The sequence below is a fragment of the Ziziphus jujuba genome, chromosome 10 (genome assembly GCF_031755915.1).
Source record: "Ziziphus jujuba cultivar Dongzao chromosome 10, ASM3175591v1".
NCBI lineage: Eukaryota > Viridiplantae > Streptophyta > Magnoliopsida > Rosales > Rhamnaceae > Ziziphus > Ziziphus jujuba.
The window spans coordinates 20,917,295-20,933,451 of NC_083388.1; the positions used below are offsets into that span (position 1 = coordinate 20,917,295).

General features: G+C 33.6%; 2 protein-coding genes across 13 annotated transcripts; both read right to left on the reverse strand.

Annotated features, from left to right (window-relative positions):
* Positions 1 to 532: 532 nt before the first annotated feature.
* Positions 533 to 8,024, reverse strand: LOC107411799 (uncharacterized). 9 transcript variants are annotated; one of them, XM_048468554.2, is made up of 14 exons: positions 7,740 to 8,024; positions 7,494 to 7,589; positions 6,812 to 6,923; positions 6,492 to 6,661; positions 5,484 to 6,156; positions 5,266 to 5,350; positions 4,059 to 4,146; positions 2,967 to 3,151; positions 2,680 to 2,812; positions 2,183 to 2,319; positions 1,949 to 2,023; positions 1,252 to 1,368; positions 1,046 to 1,127; positions 533 to 923 (listed from the first exon to the last, which is right to left on the reverse strand). In XM_048468554.2, exons 4-14 carry the CDS (start codon positions 6,637 to 6,639, stop codon positions 886 to 888), a joined length of 1,761 nt encoding a protein of 586 aa, XP_048324511.2. In that variant the 5' UTR covers positions 6,640 to 6,661; positions 6,812 to 6,923; positions 7,494 to 7,589; positions 7,740 to 8,024; the 3' UTR covers positions 533 to 885. The 9 variants fall into 9 exon arrangements, with proteins under 9 accessions (XP_048324511.2, XP_024927020.3, XP_048324509.2 ...); XM_025071252.3 differs by having other exon boundaries at positions 533 to 920; positions 6,492 to 6,669; XM_048468552.2 differs by having other exon boundaries at positions 6,492 to 6,669.
* Positions 8,025 to 10,674: 2,650 nt separating this feature from the next.
* On the reverse strand, positions 10,675 to 16,010 carry LOC107411814 (uncharacterized). 4 transcript variants are annotated; one of them, XM_060811879.1, is made up of 9 exons: positions 14,488 to 16,010; positions 14,044 to 14,211; positions 13,866 to 13,907; positions 13,699 to 13,779; positions 13,480 to 13,599; positions 12,366 to 12,470; positions 12,113 to 12,271; positions 11,630 to 11,979; positions 10,675 to 11,099 (listed from the first exon to the last, which is right to left on the reverse strand). In XM_060811879.1, the coding sequence occupies exons 1-7, from the start codon at positions 15,604 to 15,606 to the stop codon at positions 12,224 to 12,226; spliced, it is 1,683 nt and encodes a 560-aa protein (XP_060667862.1). In that variant the 5' UTR covers positions 15,607 to 16,010; the 3' UTR covers positions 10,675 to 11,099; positions 11,630 to 11,979; positions 12,113 to 12,223. The 4 variants fall into 4 exon arrangements, with proteins under 4 accessions (XP_060667862.1, XP_048324108.1, XP_048324109.1 ...); XM_048468151.2 differs by lacking the exon at positions 10,675 to 11,099 and having other exon boundaries at positions 11,479 to 11,979; XM_048468152.2 differs by lacking the exons at positions 10,675 to 11,099; positions 11,630 to 11,979 and having other exon boundaries at positions 12,227 to 12,271; positions 12,366 to 12,483.
* Between the last annotated feature and the right edge of the window lie 147 nt (positions 16,011 to 16,157).

Below are 16,157 nucleotides of genomic sequence, written 5' to 3' on the forward strand. Positions count from 1 at the left end.
ATGGACCACTGATTTCGTTATGACACGAACAACTTTGACCACAGTTAGTTAGATGCTTCTCTATGTTTCGTTTTTGTCTTTTTTTTTTTTTTTTTTTTAATTTTTTGGGGGGTGTGAGGGTTCCTTTTTTTGATTTTCACTTTTTTTCCCCCCTTTTGGTGTCTAATCGTACAGGTAGGATTATAGATTCCAGCTCTTTTCGGTTGCTTATGCAATAAAAACTGTGGACCTCTGGTAATATCAAAAAACATAAGAGCAAAAATAAAATTTGTGCTATGCTGATTTAATTAATGTACTCCTCTGTCTTAAATATTTGACGTTCTAATTAGCCATCAATTTGATTTTTCTTGGTTTCAAATTTTTTTTTTTTTAAATGGATAGTTATAATTTAAACTTCATTTATGATGTCACTTCCAATTGCATTCTATTTTCATTATCTTTTAATAAAAATATTTTTGGCATTAAAAAAGAAAGCCATTAGCATCGTAAAATAGCAACTAATTAGTCCACATACAATATTTACAAGAGCTCGTCAGAACCAAATTGTTCCTTAGATTTTCTAATCATTCCAATGCAAAATCTCGCATATGTAAAGATAAAAGGAAGATTTTTCACACCCGATTACTTTACCTCGTTAAGAAGGATGGTTTTCTGTCTAGGTGAAGATTTCAATTTCGATAAACATTTGGGGAAGAAAATGAAAAAACATTCCACAACGGTGTAAACATCGCACATCTCCAACTTGATTATACTTATGCACAAATACTAAACCTTTAATCCTTCGAAATGGATTTGGATTTTGCCCAAAATGCAACCATGTCGTATGACTGAGTTACTTTCTCATAGAAAGTCTTGAGGCAAGAAATTGTTCAGATATTTAAGACTTCAGGGAAACAGCAACTTTTCATTCTTTTCCATTTCTTCTATACAGATGTGAAAAAATTTCCCGGCCATGTTAACCAACCGTCTCAACTAAATGGATATATTTACAGTAGACAACTGTCTAAGTGAACGGCATAGAAAAAATATTTACTAGGTCACTAACCAAATTGCCAACGCTCCTTATCAGCTTTCGATTGCTTTCTATTTTCCTTTTTGGACTTCTTGACATTATCGATGTGGGAAAGCTGTATACGAAGTCCAGAATTAAAATAAAAATCGTTTAATGAATGACACATATCTTTGGCAAAAAGAACATTTGCGACCACGAAGAAGAGAGATATGAATAAAAACTTTACAATCTCTACTTACAATGTGGGACTTCCACTCAATTTTCTCTTCTGCCTCTGCATCAGCAGTATAAGGATGGCTCCGGACATGGCGAAATATGTGAATAAGTACAGCAGCATCAAGAGCAGCATATTCCAGCTGCAATACAATAGCGCATAAGCTTATCTGATGACTTACCAAATGGATGTATAGATCACATACTTTAACTTGGATTGTAAAACTTCAACCCCATATAAGCCATGCCAAAACCTCTAGTCCTAACTCTATTTAAAAGCATCATATTTTAAACCTGAAGCAGCATGGCACCATATTTTACAGAATCAAAAGTACGAGACATAACTACCAAAAAAAAAAAAAAAAAAAAAAAAAGGAATAAACCATAATCGGTTCCAAGAAACCTCAGAGAATTCAATTTTCTTAATTACATGTATCCAAGTTGGTACAGAATATATTAAAATATTTCCTGCTAATAATATGTTCCTCCTCAAACTTCAGATCATGGCTCCACCAACAACCAGTAAGCATCTTCTCCAACTCAAATCAGGATAACGTACCAATAGAACTTTATCATTTATTCTACAGAATCTAGTGCTGATATTAGGGACCACACTTTTGCATTGCATAAAAACACTTTTGACAATGGAGCATATTAAGAGCATTAACATGCTGAATAACCATGCTGAGGGAAAGGAAAACCTTTAGTTTCCTCAACTCTTACCTGATTCCGAGTCAAAGGGCGCTGCTCCCAGTTGCTGTTTCGTCTTGTTTTGTTCAAACCAGCTCCTAAAATTTTCTGAAACAATAGTTATTACAAATTAGATTATGCCTCATGATTAATTAATGTACCCCCAACACCATGAGTAACAGAGGTGCAGAGGGAAGGAGGAGACAGAGTAATAAGTACCACAATATTCTAGATATCAAAGAAGAAAAGAAAGTCGTACTATCTTACCTTTGCAAGCCCAGAGAGACCACCACGAGGTTCCTTGAATATATTTTGAATGTCCAGTAACATTTCATAGTGCTTGAAACACAACAAATCTTTATAGGAATGAGCGAGCTGCTTTATATCACATTGAAAATTATAGCCTAGAAAGAGCACAAACCACAAAAAAGCCATGTTTAATATTAAGAAGCAACTACAAAGATATTATATAGTCACAAAATTCAGGTTTTGCTAAACCATATCAATATCAAATAACAGAGACACACAGCAGACTATAGCTACATTTGACTGGTACCACCAAGACTGTTCGATATTCAATGTTAACAAAAAAAGCAAGAGAACCAATCCCTTCAGTAGAACAATTCAGATTTTACATGTAGGACAATTCTTTGATCCACTAAGAGCTGGTATCCAGGCGACCCAAATAATTTGCACAATCAGAGGGAAGGAAGGAAGTCATTCACTGCATAGGTAGTTTTTCTTTTGAAATACATGCCACATACCAAGTTTTAAAATTCTAGGCGATTGTAAAATGCGGGTCAGGCAGTTGTCCAGAATGTCAGGTACATCTTCAAATAACTTTAAGAGGTCAAAGATAAAAACCATCTTATCAGAAGAAATTTGCATGATAGAAACCTGAAACAAGGTGAAAGGGAAAAGAATGAAATAATGCTCAACAAAAAGGCAGCATTTGTATTAGTAAAGATCAGACTATCACAAATTATCAGTAGAAGTAGATTCAAAGGCAATGAGAACATGTTACATAGACAAATGAATCCACTGTGATTACCTTGTTTGGTTTGTTGCCTTTTATATAATTTGGTTTCCATTCACAATCAACACCCACAACTTTACATCCCTCAATATGACACGTTGCATTAAGTAAAGCATCAGGTTCATCAACCCAAATGATGTCTTCTACAACCAATTCATTGAGATCCAAATAGCGACTATGCAGAAGACTTGCCTCTGGTACTATTAAAAAGAAAAACAAACAAACAATTATATACCTCTGGTACTATTAAAAAGAAAAACGAACAAACAATAATATACAAATTACAAATTTGAAACAAAATAATTTAATTATCATATCAATGGCCAAAAAAAGTTTCAAATCTTTTTATTGCCTACAGTGCAACAGTTTTGCTAGCAGCATCATAAAGAGCAAAAAGTTGGGTGACAAGATTGATGCATTCTTTTGATTAATTCCCCCCATATAATATTATATCATAAATAAGTGCAAGAAAAACTGCAGAATATTAGAAATTGATGCATCTTAGAAAGGGTGATAAGGTGAAAAGTGACCCCAACCAAATACAATTTTAACATTTTTTAGGTCCTTCAACTCCAACATTATTGAGAACATGAGGATTTATCACTATCTTTTCTATGCAAAAGGTCAGAAAGCAAAGAAGACCTCACAGCTCAACAGGAGACTGAAACTCAATCTGCTTTTATCTTTTCTTCTCCAAAGGTAAAAATTTGCCAGTTTTTCTTAAGGAAAGTTAATTACCTAAACAGACTGAAAAAAAAAAGTATAGAATTAATCTCGTAAAGATAGGCAAACAGGGGAAGTGTTGAATCAAAAGTTTGCATAACAGGTGAGTGCTTATAAGCATTAATTTCATGCCAGTTAATGCACTACTACAGAGGATTAGTTATTAAGTAGTAAAGGCAAAACAAACAGAAAAGGCTTGACATGCTGCAAATCCTCTTGAAAGAAAGGGTGTCTTAGGAGATACAGTAAAAAATAAATAAATAAATATTGGAGGTTAAAGGAACCAGAGGACAAAACCTTATCAATGACACAAAATAGGCTACATTCTAGGTCTGGGTCTCAAAACTATGGTACTAACCAAGGAAAATAGATAACATAGGATACCTTTGTCATTCAGAAAACCTTCAAGTGAGTATCGATCACACAGCTCATCAACTTTCTCAGAATAACCAGCTTCCATTGCCAAATAAACCTTAAAAATATTTAAAGTTAAGATTCTAATGCATACAAAAAGCAAATAATTACTCCAACATATAAATCATAAAATAAATTATATAAACCAAATAACTTCTCTATTTCAACACATATATACACACATATATACAAACCAACATACATATGTATCTTTTTCTGTCTGACAAATTTTTTATTTAGGAATCATCCTCCTCTAACACTGTTACATGTGAACCAAGCACATTACAATAAAGGCAAGGTAATGGGAATTATAGTTGGAAATTTACATTAAAAAAAAAAAAAAAAAAATTGCAACAGTTCCAAACATGTGGAGTTTGTTTGAAGCTTATCTTGAAAGAAACCAAACTTTGCTCAGATAACTTAGACCTGTATTCACCGACAAATACTTTTTACAGTCCAGACCTTCCCCCAACAAGAAAACAAGCAAGCTAAGCTAATATTTATTTCAATTCAACCATATAGGACATTCAAATTCAAAACTGGGTATGAAAATATTGGAATATCATGAAAGACAAGCCAATCCACTAAATTGTCCACTGAATTACTATTTCACACTTATTGAACAAATATTTCGGTTGTGTTCCTTTTTCAAGTGTAGAAAGAAACCAAGTAGAGAAGAAACCAAGAGCTAAAAGTAAATAATATAATATGAACAGATTTTCTTAGAACAAAGGCTTAAAGCACACATAGCAATCATATAAAAAATAAATAAGAAAGAAAGAAAGAAACATAGTTACAGAATTTTTGTTTATGTGTGAGCATGTTATTGTGTGCGTCTGTGTAAATATACATATGCATGTATTTGCACATATACATATGTGTATTTGGATTAAAAATTACTCAATACAGCAGGGTGTGAAGTTCAGAGTAGCGCTAAGAAAGAGGCTACCATCATATTCTCTATCCAGATAAGTTTAAGATGCCATTTACAATCTATAATCTCAATGCTTTTAAAATAAAAGATAGACAAAATTAGAAACCCTAGTGCAACACAGATTCCAAAACCTGACTTTAGAGGTAATAGCTTTAAGTAATAACGCTTTCCCATATCCCAGTTACAAACTATAAAACAACAAAGATGCACATGTGAGTGCCAATTATGTCAGAAGCTACAGACCAAATATTCAAGAAGCTGCCTGTTCTTGTTTGCTTTTGCTTCTGCAACATCCCAGCATCCTTTTTCTGCTAGCTTCTTCAGTGAGCTGCAAGTAGATGAATAATTATTATTCTTTCACATAATTTTCAGGGAGGACGAGTAAAACCTGACAACTAAAATGTTTTTAATTTTTTAAACATATAGACAGCATAGGTTGAAAGATGAATTATTACAGTTACCTCTCTTTACACTTATGATAAACATCAGGAAATTCCTGCTGGAGATTGTTTTTCTTTATCATCTCATAAGCATTGTTTAGCATGTTCCTATCAACGTAGTATTGGACAAGAACACATAATAATGGTTTTCCGATGAATGCTGCCCACTTCTCTGCTGCTTTAAATTCATTGTACTGTAACATACTATGGAGAAAAGACTGGCCTGACTGGCGAATAGAGAAGTGCTCTAATAAAGTAACTGCATTCATATATGACTGAGATTCTATCAATTCATATATGTATTGTTCAACAAATGTTTTTGCTGTGTCAAAACTACCATCATTGTTTTCTTTTAGTGGGCACATCGCTTTCTCAATGTTTGTCAATTGAACATCAAAAACCTCAAGAATCTTCACAACCACCCTCTCATCATGTTTAACAAATCCCCTGACAATATCAAGAAATAACTGGGTGGCTAGATCTTTTGCTTCCACAGGGATGTCTGCTTTTTTGAGGAAACGACGAAGAGCTGATACAATCAAATGACTGAACCCTTCACAATATAAGCCAAATATAGGCAAGACATAGAGGCACTGAAGAACAAATATAGCTGGTCCACGTTGGGGATCATTGTGTAGTACAAGATGGACCTGTTGTTGAAGACCTCGGAACTTCTTAGTTGCCTTACATGTGCCTATTTAATGTTTTGAATAAGAAACAACAGGCAAAGAAGAAGCATTAATAACAAATAATACTTAAAATCATAAGGAAGATGATGACTGAAAAATATTAGTCACCAAATAAATGGCCATCATGAGTTACATCACCACACATGCCAACGTACAATAAGTCGGCTTGAGAATCAAGTATTGAGGTGTGACACCTCAAAGCAAGTCCCTTACCTTTATATCTAAAAACCTATATGTTGATATGTTTGTGTGCCATTAACATCTTAAGGCAGACAGGCTGCTTAATACCAAATCATTATCCTAGGAACAAAATTCCGCACGGACGAAGGAAGACACATACCATAAACATAACATTCTTTCAGGAGGTATATGAATACTACTGGAGAAATATATGTAAGATCATAAAAGGCATGCGTGCAAACAGTCCTCGTCTGCTGAGCTTTTCCATTATTGTTCTGTATCTCTGCAGTTCTTTTGTCCAAGCCCATGCCAGAGTGAGACAGCAGCAGTCTAGAAAACTAACCAAAAATTAGTTTAAGATGGAATTAAATCACCTAATGGACATGATTTCTTTGATGATGGAAAGTAAATTCCAGAATGAGTATGATTTATAACAACATTCCAACAAATTGCATTTAGCAACTTAGCCCAATAACTTACCATCCTATAGATCACATGGTGGCAACTAACCATCTAATTTTACAAGACTTATCCAGTTGCTGCCTCAACTATTGCTGCCTATTCACCATGACCAGCTCAGTTTCCCTCCCAACTTCAGAAAAAATAGAAACACTACTACTTAACTATGAAAAACATAATTTATGATCTAAAACAGAGGCAAAGTTTGAATTAATTCGTTGAGAGCAACAACCACGGCGATAAAATGTATTATCTATCACATGCAACCATTTCCTCTAATACTATCTCACAAATATGAAGATCCAAATATTCTACTTTCCACCGACAATATTTTTCAGCAACAAAAAGAGTTATGAGTTCAATGTTACAGTCTAAACTTGCAGACAAATACAAAAAATATTGAACCAGAATAACTGCAAAAACAAATTAAAAAACAGGAAAATATAGTTCTAATATTAACTACAACAATTCCATATTCATCAATATTCTCAAATTAGAAAACCACACAAAAGTAAAAAAATAACAATGAGAATAAAGTCCATTACGACCAATGAATCTACATGTTATTACTCTGCGGTTTCGGAGGAAAATGCAGGAAAACATATTAAAAAAAAAAATGAACCAAAAATATTAGCAACGAACTCAGATTCTTTTCAAAAATTTTCTCAGCAACCAAACAGTGCAATAATACAAAGGAACTTACCAAATTTCAAGGCACCTCCTCCTCTCTCTCTCTCTCTAAAAAAATTTGCTTCTAAGCGTTCGCTCTCTCTATTTTCCACAACACTTCCACGGGTCTCTATATATACACCACGGGGTGTATATATCATGCAGATTTGCCAGAAGACAGAAAATCAGATTAAATTAAATTAAAGTCGGAAATCAAAATTAAAAACTTAATAAACCAGAAATTATCAAAATGGCTTTGCTAAAATGCGGGCTGGCCCACCGTATCTTTTCCAGAAAAGGCAAAAAGATGCTTTCGTTCTCGTTAGCGGCTCTTTTTCTCTATAGGGCTAGAATGCCCCCGTTGGCTCAATGACCGTACGCTGCGCTGTCATCTGAAACGTGCCTAGAACCATAGGGGCAGTTTGGAGAATTCGATTTGTTTCGGGGTAAGAGGAAGCAGACCAATTTTTGCGGTATACGAAACTGCTAAAGTCAAACCAGTTTGGATGCTCCGGACCGTTGACTTTCATTGCCGTTGACTGACTTATCATTTTGAGAGATCATGGTGCTACCCCAGCAGAAACCATAGAGGTGTGTAGGATAGAATATTTTCTTATTGCTTTGTGCATCAGCCGCGTGTGTTTTGGGCGTGTCCCGTGCTGGATCGAGATGGCCATCTCAGCAAATGGATAAGGCTGTTTATAAAAAGAACAAAATAACAATAATTTAATAAAATAATAAATACTAAATACGATTAAAAATTACAGTAATTTGTTTCTTTCAAAAAAAGAAAAAACAGTATTTTTATTAAACGCTGTTGTTTCTTGGAACAATAATACTAAATTCAAATTCCACAACTAGATTAAAAGAAATATTAAAAAAATAGATTAAGAGAAAAATACAAAATAATGAGAACAAAAGTAAATAAGCTAGGTAAAAAGAATTGACAAAATTGTCTCAACAAAGCAAACACCCTGGATTATGCAATTTGTTACAACTTTTTAATTAAAAATAATGAATAGGATATTTCATTTTGGTTCATATAGTTTGGTCTCCTTATTAAGAAATAATATAATTTTGAGAACTAGAACTAATTCTATATATTAAATGAAAGTAGAATTTCCAAAATCAAAATTTTGGTGTATATATATATGTATATATATTTGAAAGAAAAGTTGGGTAAATATTTTATTTTTTTCAATTGCACCTCAAAGAAGAGGGAATTTTCATAATGTTTGAACCAGATAATATATTTTGTAATGAATCGATATTTAATTGATATATTTTTTTATTTATTTATTCATTTAAAATTTTATTTTAAATAATAATAAAATATTCTAATCAATAATATATATTTTTTAAAATATATATTACTTAATAATACGGATCATTTTGTTTTAATAGCATTTGTTAAAATCTGTTCAAAGTTCAGTTTCGCCGTTATACTGCAGAAAAGGACAATGATATATTTATTATATTGAAAAAGGCTAAAGCCATTGTAGCCTTTTTGGGATTTGAAGCATACATAGGGCGTTGTCGTTTAGGGAACAGTTCTAAATATCCTTGTCACACCCTTTAATTTTTTGTGATAATCCATGTCATACCCATGTCATACACTTCTTTTTTTTTTTGGTAATAATCCATGTCATACTCATACATACAGTCATATATCAAAAAAAGCAAATAAGATTTATCAATAATTATCAACATCATCATCAACAGCGAGAATTGGAAAAAGCTGCTTTTATCTTCTTCAATGGCTAAGGGCGTGATATCTAAGGGTGTTTCATGAATAATAACAATTTTTGTTGGCATGTACATTTCAGTTTTTCATATTCAGCGCCAAAATTAGGTGATAATAATACACACATTTAGTAACCTTAGTCTATTTTATATTTATATTTTTATAGAAATTTCATATAGCATTCATTTCTAAGTCCAATATATGTCATGATTGTATAAAGGAAAACAAAAACAAAATTATTTTCTTCTTTTTTTCTCTATTTTTTTAATCGAGAAAACTAATCAATCTTTTTACTAATTTTTAAACGTTCTATTAGTCAATTTGAAAATTATTTTAAAAACTAAACTAATATAAAATAAATTATGAATTGAAAATTTAATATGGATTTTTTTTTTAATTTGAAGATATAATGTGCAATTTATCTAAATTATAAAATATTAAAGTGTAATTAATCTTTTTCATTTTGCAATTGAAAACTATGAAAGCAAAGCCCCACCTATATAGTTACACATATTCAATTGCCGCTACAGCTTTTATTTTTTATTTTTTGGGTAAAATGCCACTAGAGTTATATGTAAAACATTCATGATAACGAAATGTCCAAATTTTTTAAACCAAAAAACAAAAAATGAAATATCCAAATTTTTTAATCCAATGTGTGTGTGTGTGTGTGCGTGTTTTTTTTAAAGAAATGTATTAAAGGTAGAGATTTTAAGTCAAAATTTTGTGAAAGAAAAAATAATAATAGTAATTTTGTTATTATACTGCTCTTTTGAATACATTTTACTTCCATTCTTCAAATACATTTTAGGTAATTCAATTAGACTTGATGTTAAAATTTCCTTCCAATTTATCAAAAGAAAAAACAAAAACAAAGCAAACTAAAAAGTATTTCTAAAATAGTATGTATTCATAAAATGACAATTTTATGTACTTAATCATTTTGATTGTGTATAATTAATGATAAACAACCATTAAAACACCACATTTTTCATTGTTTTCTTAGCCAAAAAAAAAAAAAAACATTTTTCATTGTTATTGTACAGAAAATACGCCTTAAATCAGAAAAGTCATTTTTGATGTGATTGATATTATGTGACAATGTGCATGGCTGATGCGAAAGAAAAACAAAAGTAAGAAGAGGAATTTGGTAGTATTTTCAGACGGTAGGTATATATGTTAAAATTTTAGATTGATATTATGTGACAATGTGCACGGCTGATGGGAGAGAAAAACAAAAGTAAGAAGAGGGATGTGGTAGTATTTTTCAGACGGTAGGTATATATACGTTAAAATTTTAAGCCTCAAGACATGAAATATTTTGTCATTTTATGGATATACAACGACAATTTTCCCTTGAAATGTCCACTTCAATTTTATTGTTTTAGGTAACAATAATTCACATTTTTCATGTGTCATGAATACCTTTGGCGCTTTAATACTTATATTTTTTTCCATAGAAGTCCTACAATGCATCAATTATTTGAGATAAAGAAATCAAAAAGCACACAAATGTTAAGCCAGCAATGACCCAACTTTCCCAGTACAGATGTTTGATTTTTTATGCCATAATTATAGAAAACAAAACAAAAGGGAAAATCTCTAATTGGGGAGTTAAGGATTTTTAAATTTACTCTCTATATGTAATGGTGGATCTTGATACAGAATTCAGAAACTGACAGAAACATAAAAAGGTATTTTTCTTTTTCAATTTTACCTTTTTCTCTTTATCCAAACAAAATAAGCCTGGATACAAGTGAGAAACAAGCAAGCTTTTTGGGCGGTATACATGACAACAATCTCATATGCACTTTTGCTTCACAAGTATTTATTGCTGACTGTGGCTACCATATCAGCTGCAAATCCACAATTTCTCTCATCCTAGGCACTCCAAAGCTGTATTTCAGGCAACATTTATCATGACGTAGAAAGAAGTTGATAGTATGACTCGGCATGTAACAAAGCATCATAAACGTCAATACATGTACCAAATTAGCGATATATAAATCAAGATTAAGCATCGCAGATTCATGGTTTCACCTAAGCAACCAGCCAGTTCATCATCATTATAAACTGAACAATTAATGGATTTATTTTGGATAATTTATACAAGTAATTCTTTATTATCTTATTTTCTCTACCTAGATATATAAAGATAATAACCCATTACCATAACCAATTTTGAATATTTTATAACGAGTGGTTATACTAGTAACTAGGTGCATTTCTGAAAACCGGCAATATGGCATTCACTTTTCTATATGCTAAAGTTGAGTATAAGAAGGAACCACAAAAATTCATTACCAAGAATTCTTATTGGATTTGTAGACATACAGGCAACATCTATACGCATGGCAAGAAAACATTACTTAAATAAAACATGAGCGGTAGACAAAGGTTCCGTTTCTGGCACTCTGAAAACCTACCTTTAGCCTATTGACCTCTACAGTTCCCTCATTGCAATGTCATCAGAAATTGTTTTGCTACCGGTGTTCCTCACATGTGCCAGTTGGAACTTCCAGCTAAGCACTCAATATCTCTCAGGTATGACGAAAAGTTGATTTTCCAACTCAAACATAAAAGCTCGATTATCACCAGGACCGTGGCTGAATAGTTGTGGTTCAAGAAATCTGGCATTCTAGAATCTCAGCGCTACAGTAGAGGCCTCAAAAGAAAATTTAATGGATCTTCTTCTCTTCGCTTGAACATATAGGTTCTGGCTTTGTTCATTCCAGGAAATGCGCAACCATTTTCTTTTCAACAGACTGACGTACCACTGCAACCATATACAAGACAGATAATTAGAAAGAAGTAAGAACTAAGAAGACCATGAACCATACTACAAATAAACTCAGTTCAAACTGAAGCTTTTCATGCTTTGATTTTAATAGCATCAAAACAACTGATACCTTTGAAATTATTAAACAACATTATAGAAGGATGTAGCCTTAAAAAAGGGCTGAGGTTTTATGAATTTTTGTAAGACACCATTTAACAACCCACTTGTGCAATATCTCATTTTATGAAGTGCTCGGAGGAACTACAAGGAACAAATCTTGATGGAAAACCTGAAGAAAGAAAAACAACGTTTCTTATATTACTGATTAAATTAATGATAGATAAGAAAAATGCTATGATGAAAGTAAGATTAAAACTTTATACCATCTTGAAGTGTTCCAACTCTTTCCTTAAATCTTCCCCAATGTTCTCAGCTAAAGGCTGTACAGTCCTAGGCAAAAAATTTTGATCCTTTGAAACTTTATATGCCTGCAAATGACCCCTAGATCATTGCCAAATTAAGACTTCAAAAAAAAAAAAAAAAAAAAAAAGAAAAAAACAACACTCTTAAATAATTTGTCAGCAGAATTGTAGTAGATAAGCATAACGGATTAAATTTTGGTACAGAAAGAATTAGATTTTGCAGAGTCTTCTGCATACACAATCTGCTGAAATAATTGCAGAGACAATAACGACCTGAGCAAGTTGCATCCAGCATCAAAATTAATAGAATCATATGGCATCCTAGCAGATCTACCTTAAAATTCTAACACAAACGGCCCTCGATCTATCAAGTTAAGCTTCTCTAGAAATCCAGTGAGAAAAGAAAGCTGTTGGCATGCCTTGTATACCTATACTTTCAGTAAGATGCATTCATGCTAAAGCACAAAAAGGATATGCCTATAATAATAATTTTGCTACAGTGGGCAACGTACATCCCACCAACATTGGTGGGACATAAGCATCCTCCCAAGTCTTTGCTTATGCCCAACCAACATCGGTGAGACGTGCATCATCCACCTTCACGGTGGGGGACGTCACACACTACAGTAAGGCTGCCTATAATAATATCAAGAAATTATAACTGTAGATGCCTCATCTATACATGGGGAAAAGTTGTAATTTTTACAGTATAGATGCAATTCAAGGTGGTTGAATTTACTATTAACATGAATTAACCAACCAGAAGTTAACTTCAGAAGGAGAGGGAAAAAAAAGAAAAAAAGAAAGAAAAAAAAAGAGGATTCTTGTTGGCTTAGGTAAAGCTAAGAGTAGGCAAAGAAATTGATGAAGGTTCCAACTAACAGTTTCCACAAAGAGAAGAGGATTCTTGTTGGCTTAGGTAAAGCTAAGAGTAGGCAAAGAAATTGATGAAGGTTCCAACTAACAGTTTCCACAAAGAGGCTGGAATGCTTTGTACATGTGCTTCACCTTATGATCATATTTATCAGGTATAATATAAGAAAAAGAGACTAAGATCCAGATTGAAGTTAGCTACCAGTTTGAAACCTTCACAAGAATAAGAATGTTCCCCGTCTGGACAGTTCATGCATCGGTGTTGCCATAGTGCTATGGATATACGTACAATCGCACTTAGAAAATTCAATTTCTTCTTCAACTGAAAAAAGAAGAAGAAAGATACACAAATATAAGAGACTTCTTTCCTCTGTACAAATCACACCTAAAACTAGTTTGCAGTATATACAGAAGATTCTACCTCTTTTGGAAATTCCTTAAAGGAAGCATGATCCAGCTTTGGTAATTTCTTCCTGTGATGTCTCACGAGTAGTGCTACCAACTGTGGATATGAATGTTGATAATCAGCATAAACCATTTACAAGATATGCCTCAAGGCAGAGCACATCTAATAAGTAAATGGCATACCTTGACTTCCTCAGTGCTATAACCACGAAGACTGTCACCATTCTGCATAAACTCGGGTAAAAATTTTCACACTACATTACTAGTATATACCAGCAGCACCGCTAGTATGCGCCATTCTAAATTTTATGAAAGCATTCAATTGGAAACTAACTACCCATAAAAGGAAAAAGGCAAATACCATGATGATAAGGTAAGACTGTTTATGGAAACCCTTTTTACCAGTGAAATGCCCAATATTATGAAGCATACATGCAGCTTCGAGATATTCAAGATCCTTGTCATCTAAAGACCCAACAACTTGATTGTCAGCAAGTTCAGTACATCTCCTTAAATCTTCAAAAATATCCTGTCAAATTCATTGGTCAAGATATTGGAAGTCTCCAACTTTATCTTATCTAATGTCACTTTAAAGAAAATATTAAACAATATCTCATTTGCAATTTAAATATAACAGAGGTGACATGACTCTGTTGCAAAAAGCCACAGTACAAAGATTTTCACCATCCGTGTAACATTTCTAGTACTCAAAACGTAAGATTCTGTCAGGCATTTTCATGAAGTTTTAATCAAATTCGCTTTTTCTTAGACAAAGAACTACAAATGAAAAGATTGGATATAATACCTTTGCAATGCTAGCACATTGAGAAGCAGCTATCATCCTCTTCTTGTTATTGAACCTTGCTGCAAGCTGCACTACAGAACACCACCTCCCATTATCATTCGTATCACAAATATCATAAGCCTTCATCAACATCTCTGCAAGAACACCTTCTGCCAATGCATACCCAGAAACCTCCACCTCCTCAATTTCAAGAGCTTTAAATATCTCCTCCAACAACACGGCCCCAGCAACAATAAACTCCGAGCGCCTTTTAAAGAACTTATCTTTCCTTATCTTCTCTCCCTCTCCTCCACCACACAACCTTTCAACAATACCTCCCAATTCTCCTCTACTCAATTTCCACTCCCTTTTACACTCCCCAAACACCTTCACATCTTCAAAGTTGTCCCTTGCACTTGCATATCCGTGAGAGACAGCCTCCTCAACCGCTCGGATAGTACCAGATGACCCAGCAGCCACTTCAAAACCACACTTTTTTATGTTCTCAACCAGACCAGATTGTTCAATTACCGACCTTATATACTTCCTCATACTTTCCACTTCCTCATTACTGTTTCCAAACTTTTGGGTCAAAATGACATGACCCAACTTCAATGATGCACGGAATTTCACATTCCCTTGCTTCCCAATCACGAATTCAGTAGACCCACCTCCAATATCCACACCCAATGCCTGTTTATCGTATATCGGTAAAAACCGAAGCATACCCAGATACACAAGCCTCGCTTCCTCTTCACCGGGAAGCACTTCGACTTCAAGTCCAGTCTTTTCCTTCACACGCTCTGCGAACTCGAATTTATTCACAGCTTCACGCACCGCAGCGGTGGCTACGCAACGGGTTCGAGCTTCGCTGATCTTGTAGGACTTCAAGACCCGCTGAAACCCTTGCAGGGCTTCGACTGCACGGGTCTCGGAGTTGACTGAGAACCTGAAAGGAGCAGCGTCAGAGGAGGTATCACGGCCAAGGACCACGGGCTCTTTGAGGTGTTCGACGGTGAAAAATTTGCCGTTCGGATATGCGCGTGCGATGAGCATCTTGAAGGAGTTGGTTCCCATGTCGATTGCCGCGAAGAGAGATGAAGCAGGGTTTGGTGGAGCTGAAACAGTAGAGGCCGCCATGGATATTTGCTATGTGGGCTTCTGATGATCTTGGCTATTTACCAGCACAATTTCACAAAAATGGACTGCAATTTGTTTCCTTTGATGACCCACCAGGTGATAAAAACTATCTACCTTTTTCTTTTTGCATCTTTTTGTCATTTGTTAATACTCAATGAGATTGAGCTTTTTGTTGTAGGTTTTTTTTTCTTGATCTGGATTTGAAGCCATTAGACCTTCACTGTGATTGAGGTTTTCAATGGCCTTTTTTCTCTGCGGCTATACAAAAAGTTGGAAAATTGTGTCCTTTTTTCTTTTTCCAATTTTTTATTGAAAAATTGTGTCCTCATGGGTTTTAAAGTTCATCAAGTTTTGTTTAAGTCGTTTTCATTGTTCATTTACTTTTGTCACAATTATGAAAAAACAAAAAAAGAATTTAAATCTGAGTAGTATTTTTTTTTTTTATATTGTTTACTATTGAACATGTAGTTTTTTTTTTTTTTTAAGCCAAAAAAAAAAAAAAAAAGCATTGAAAACGTAAATGAACTCACAGTAGATTGATAAAACGCCAA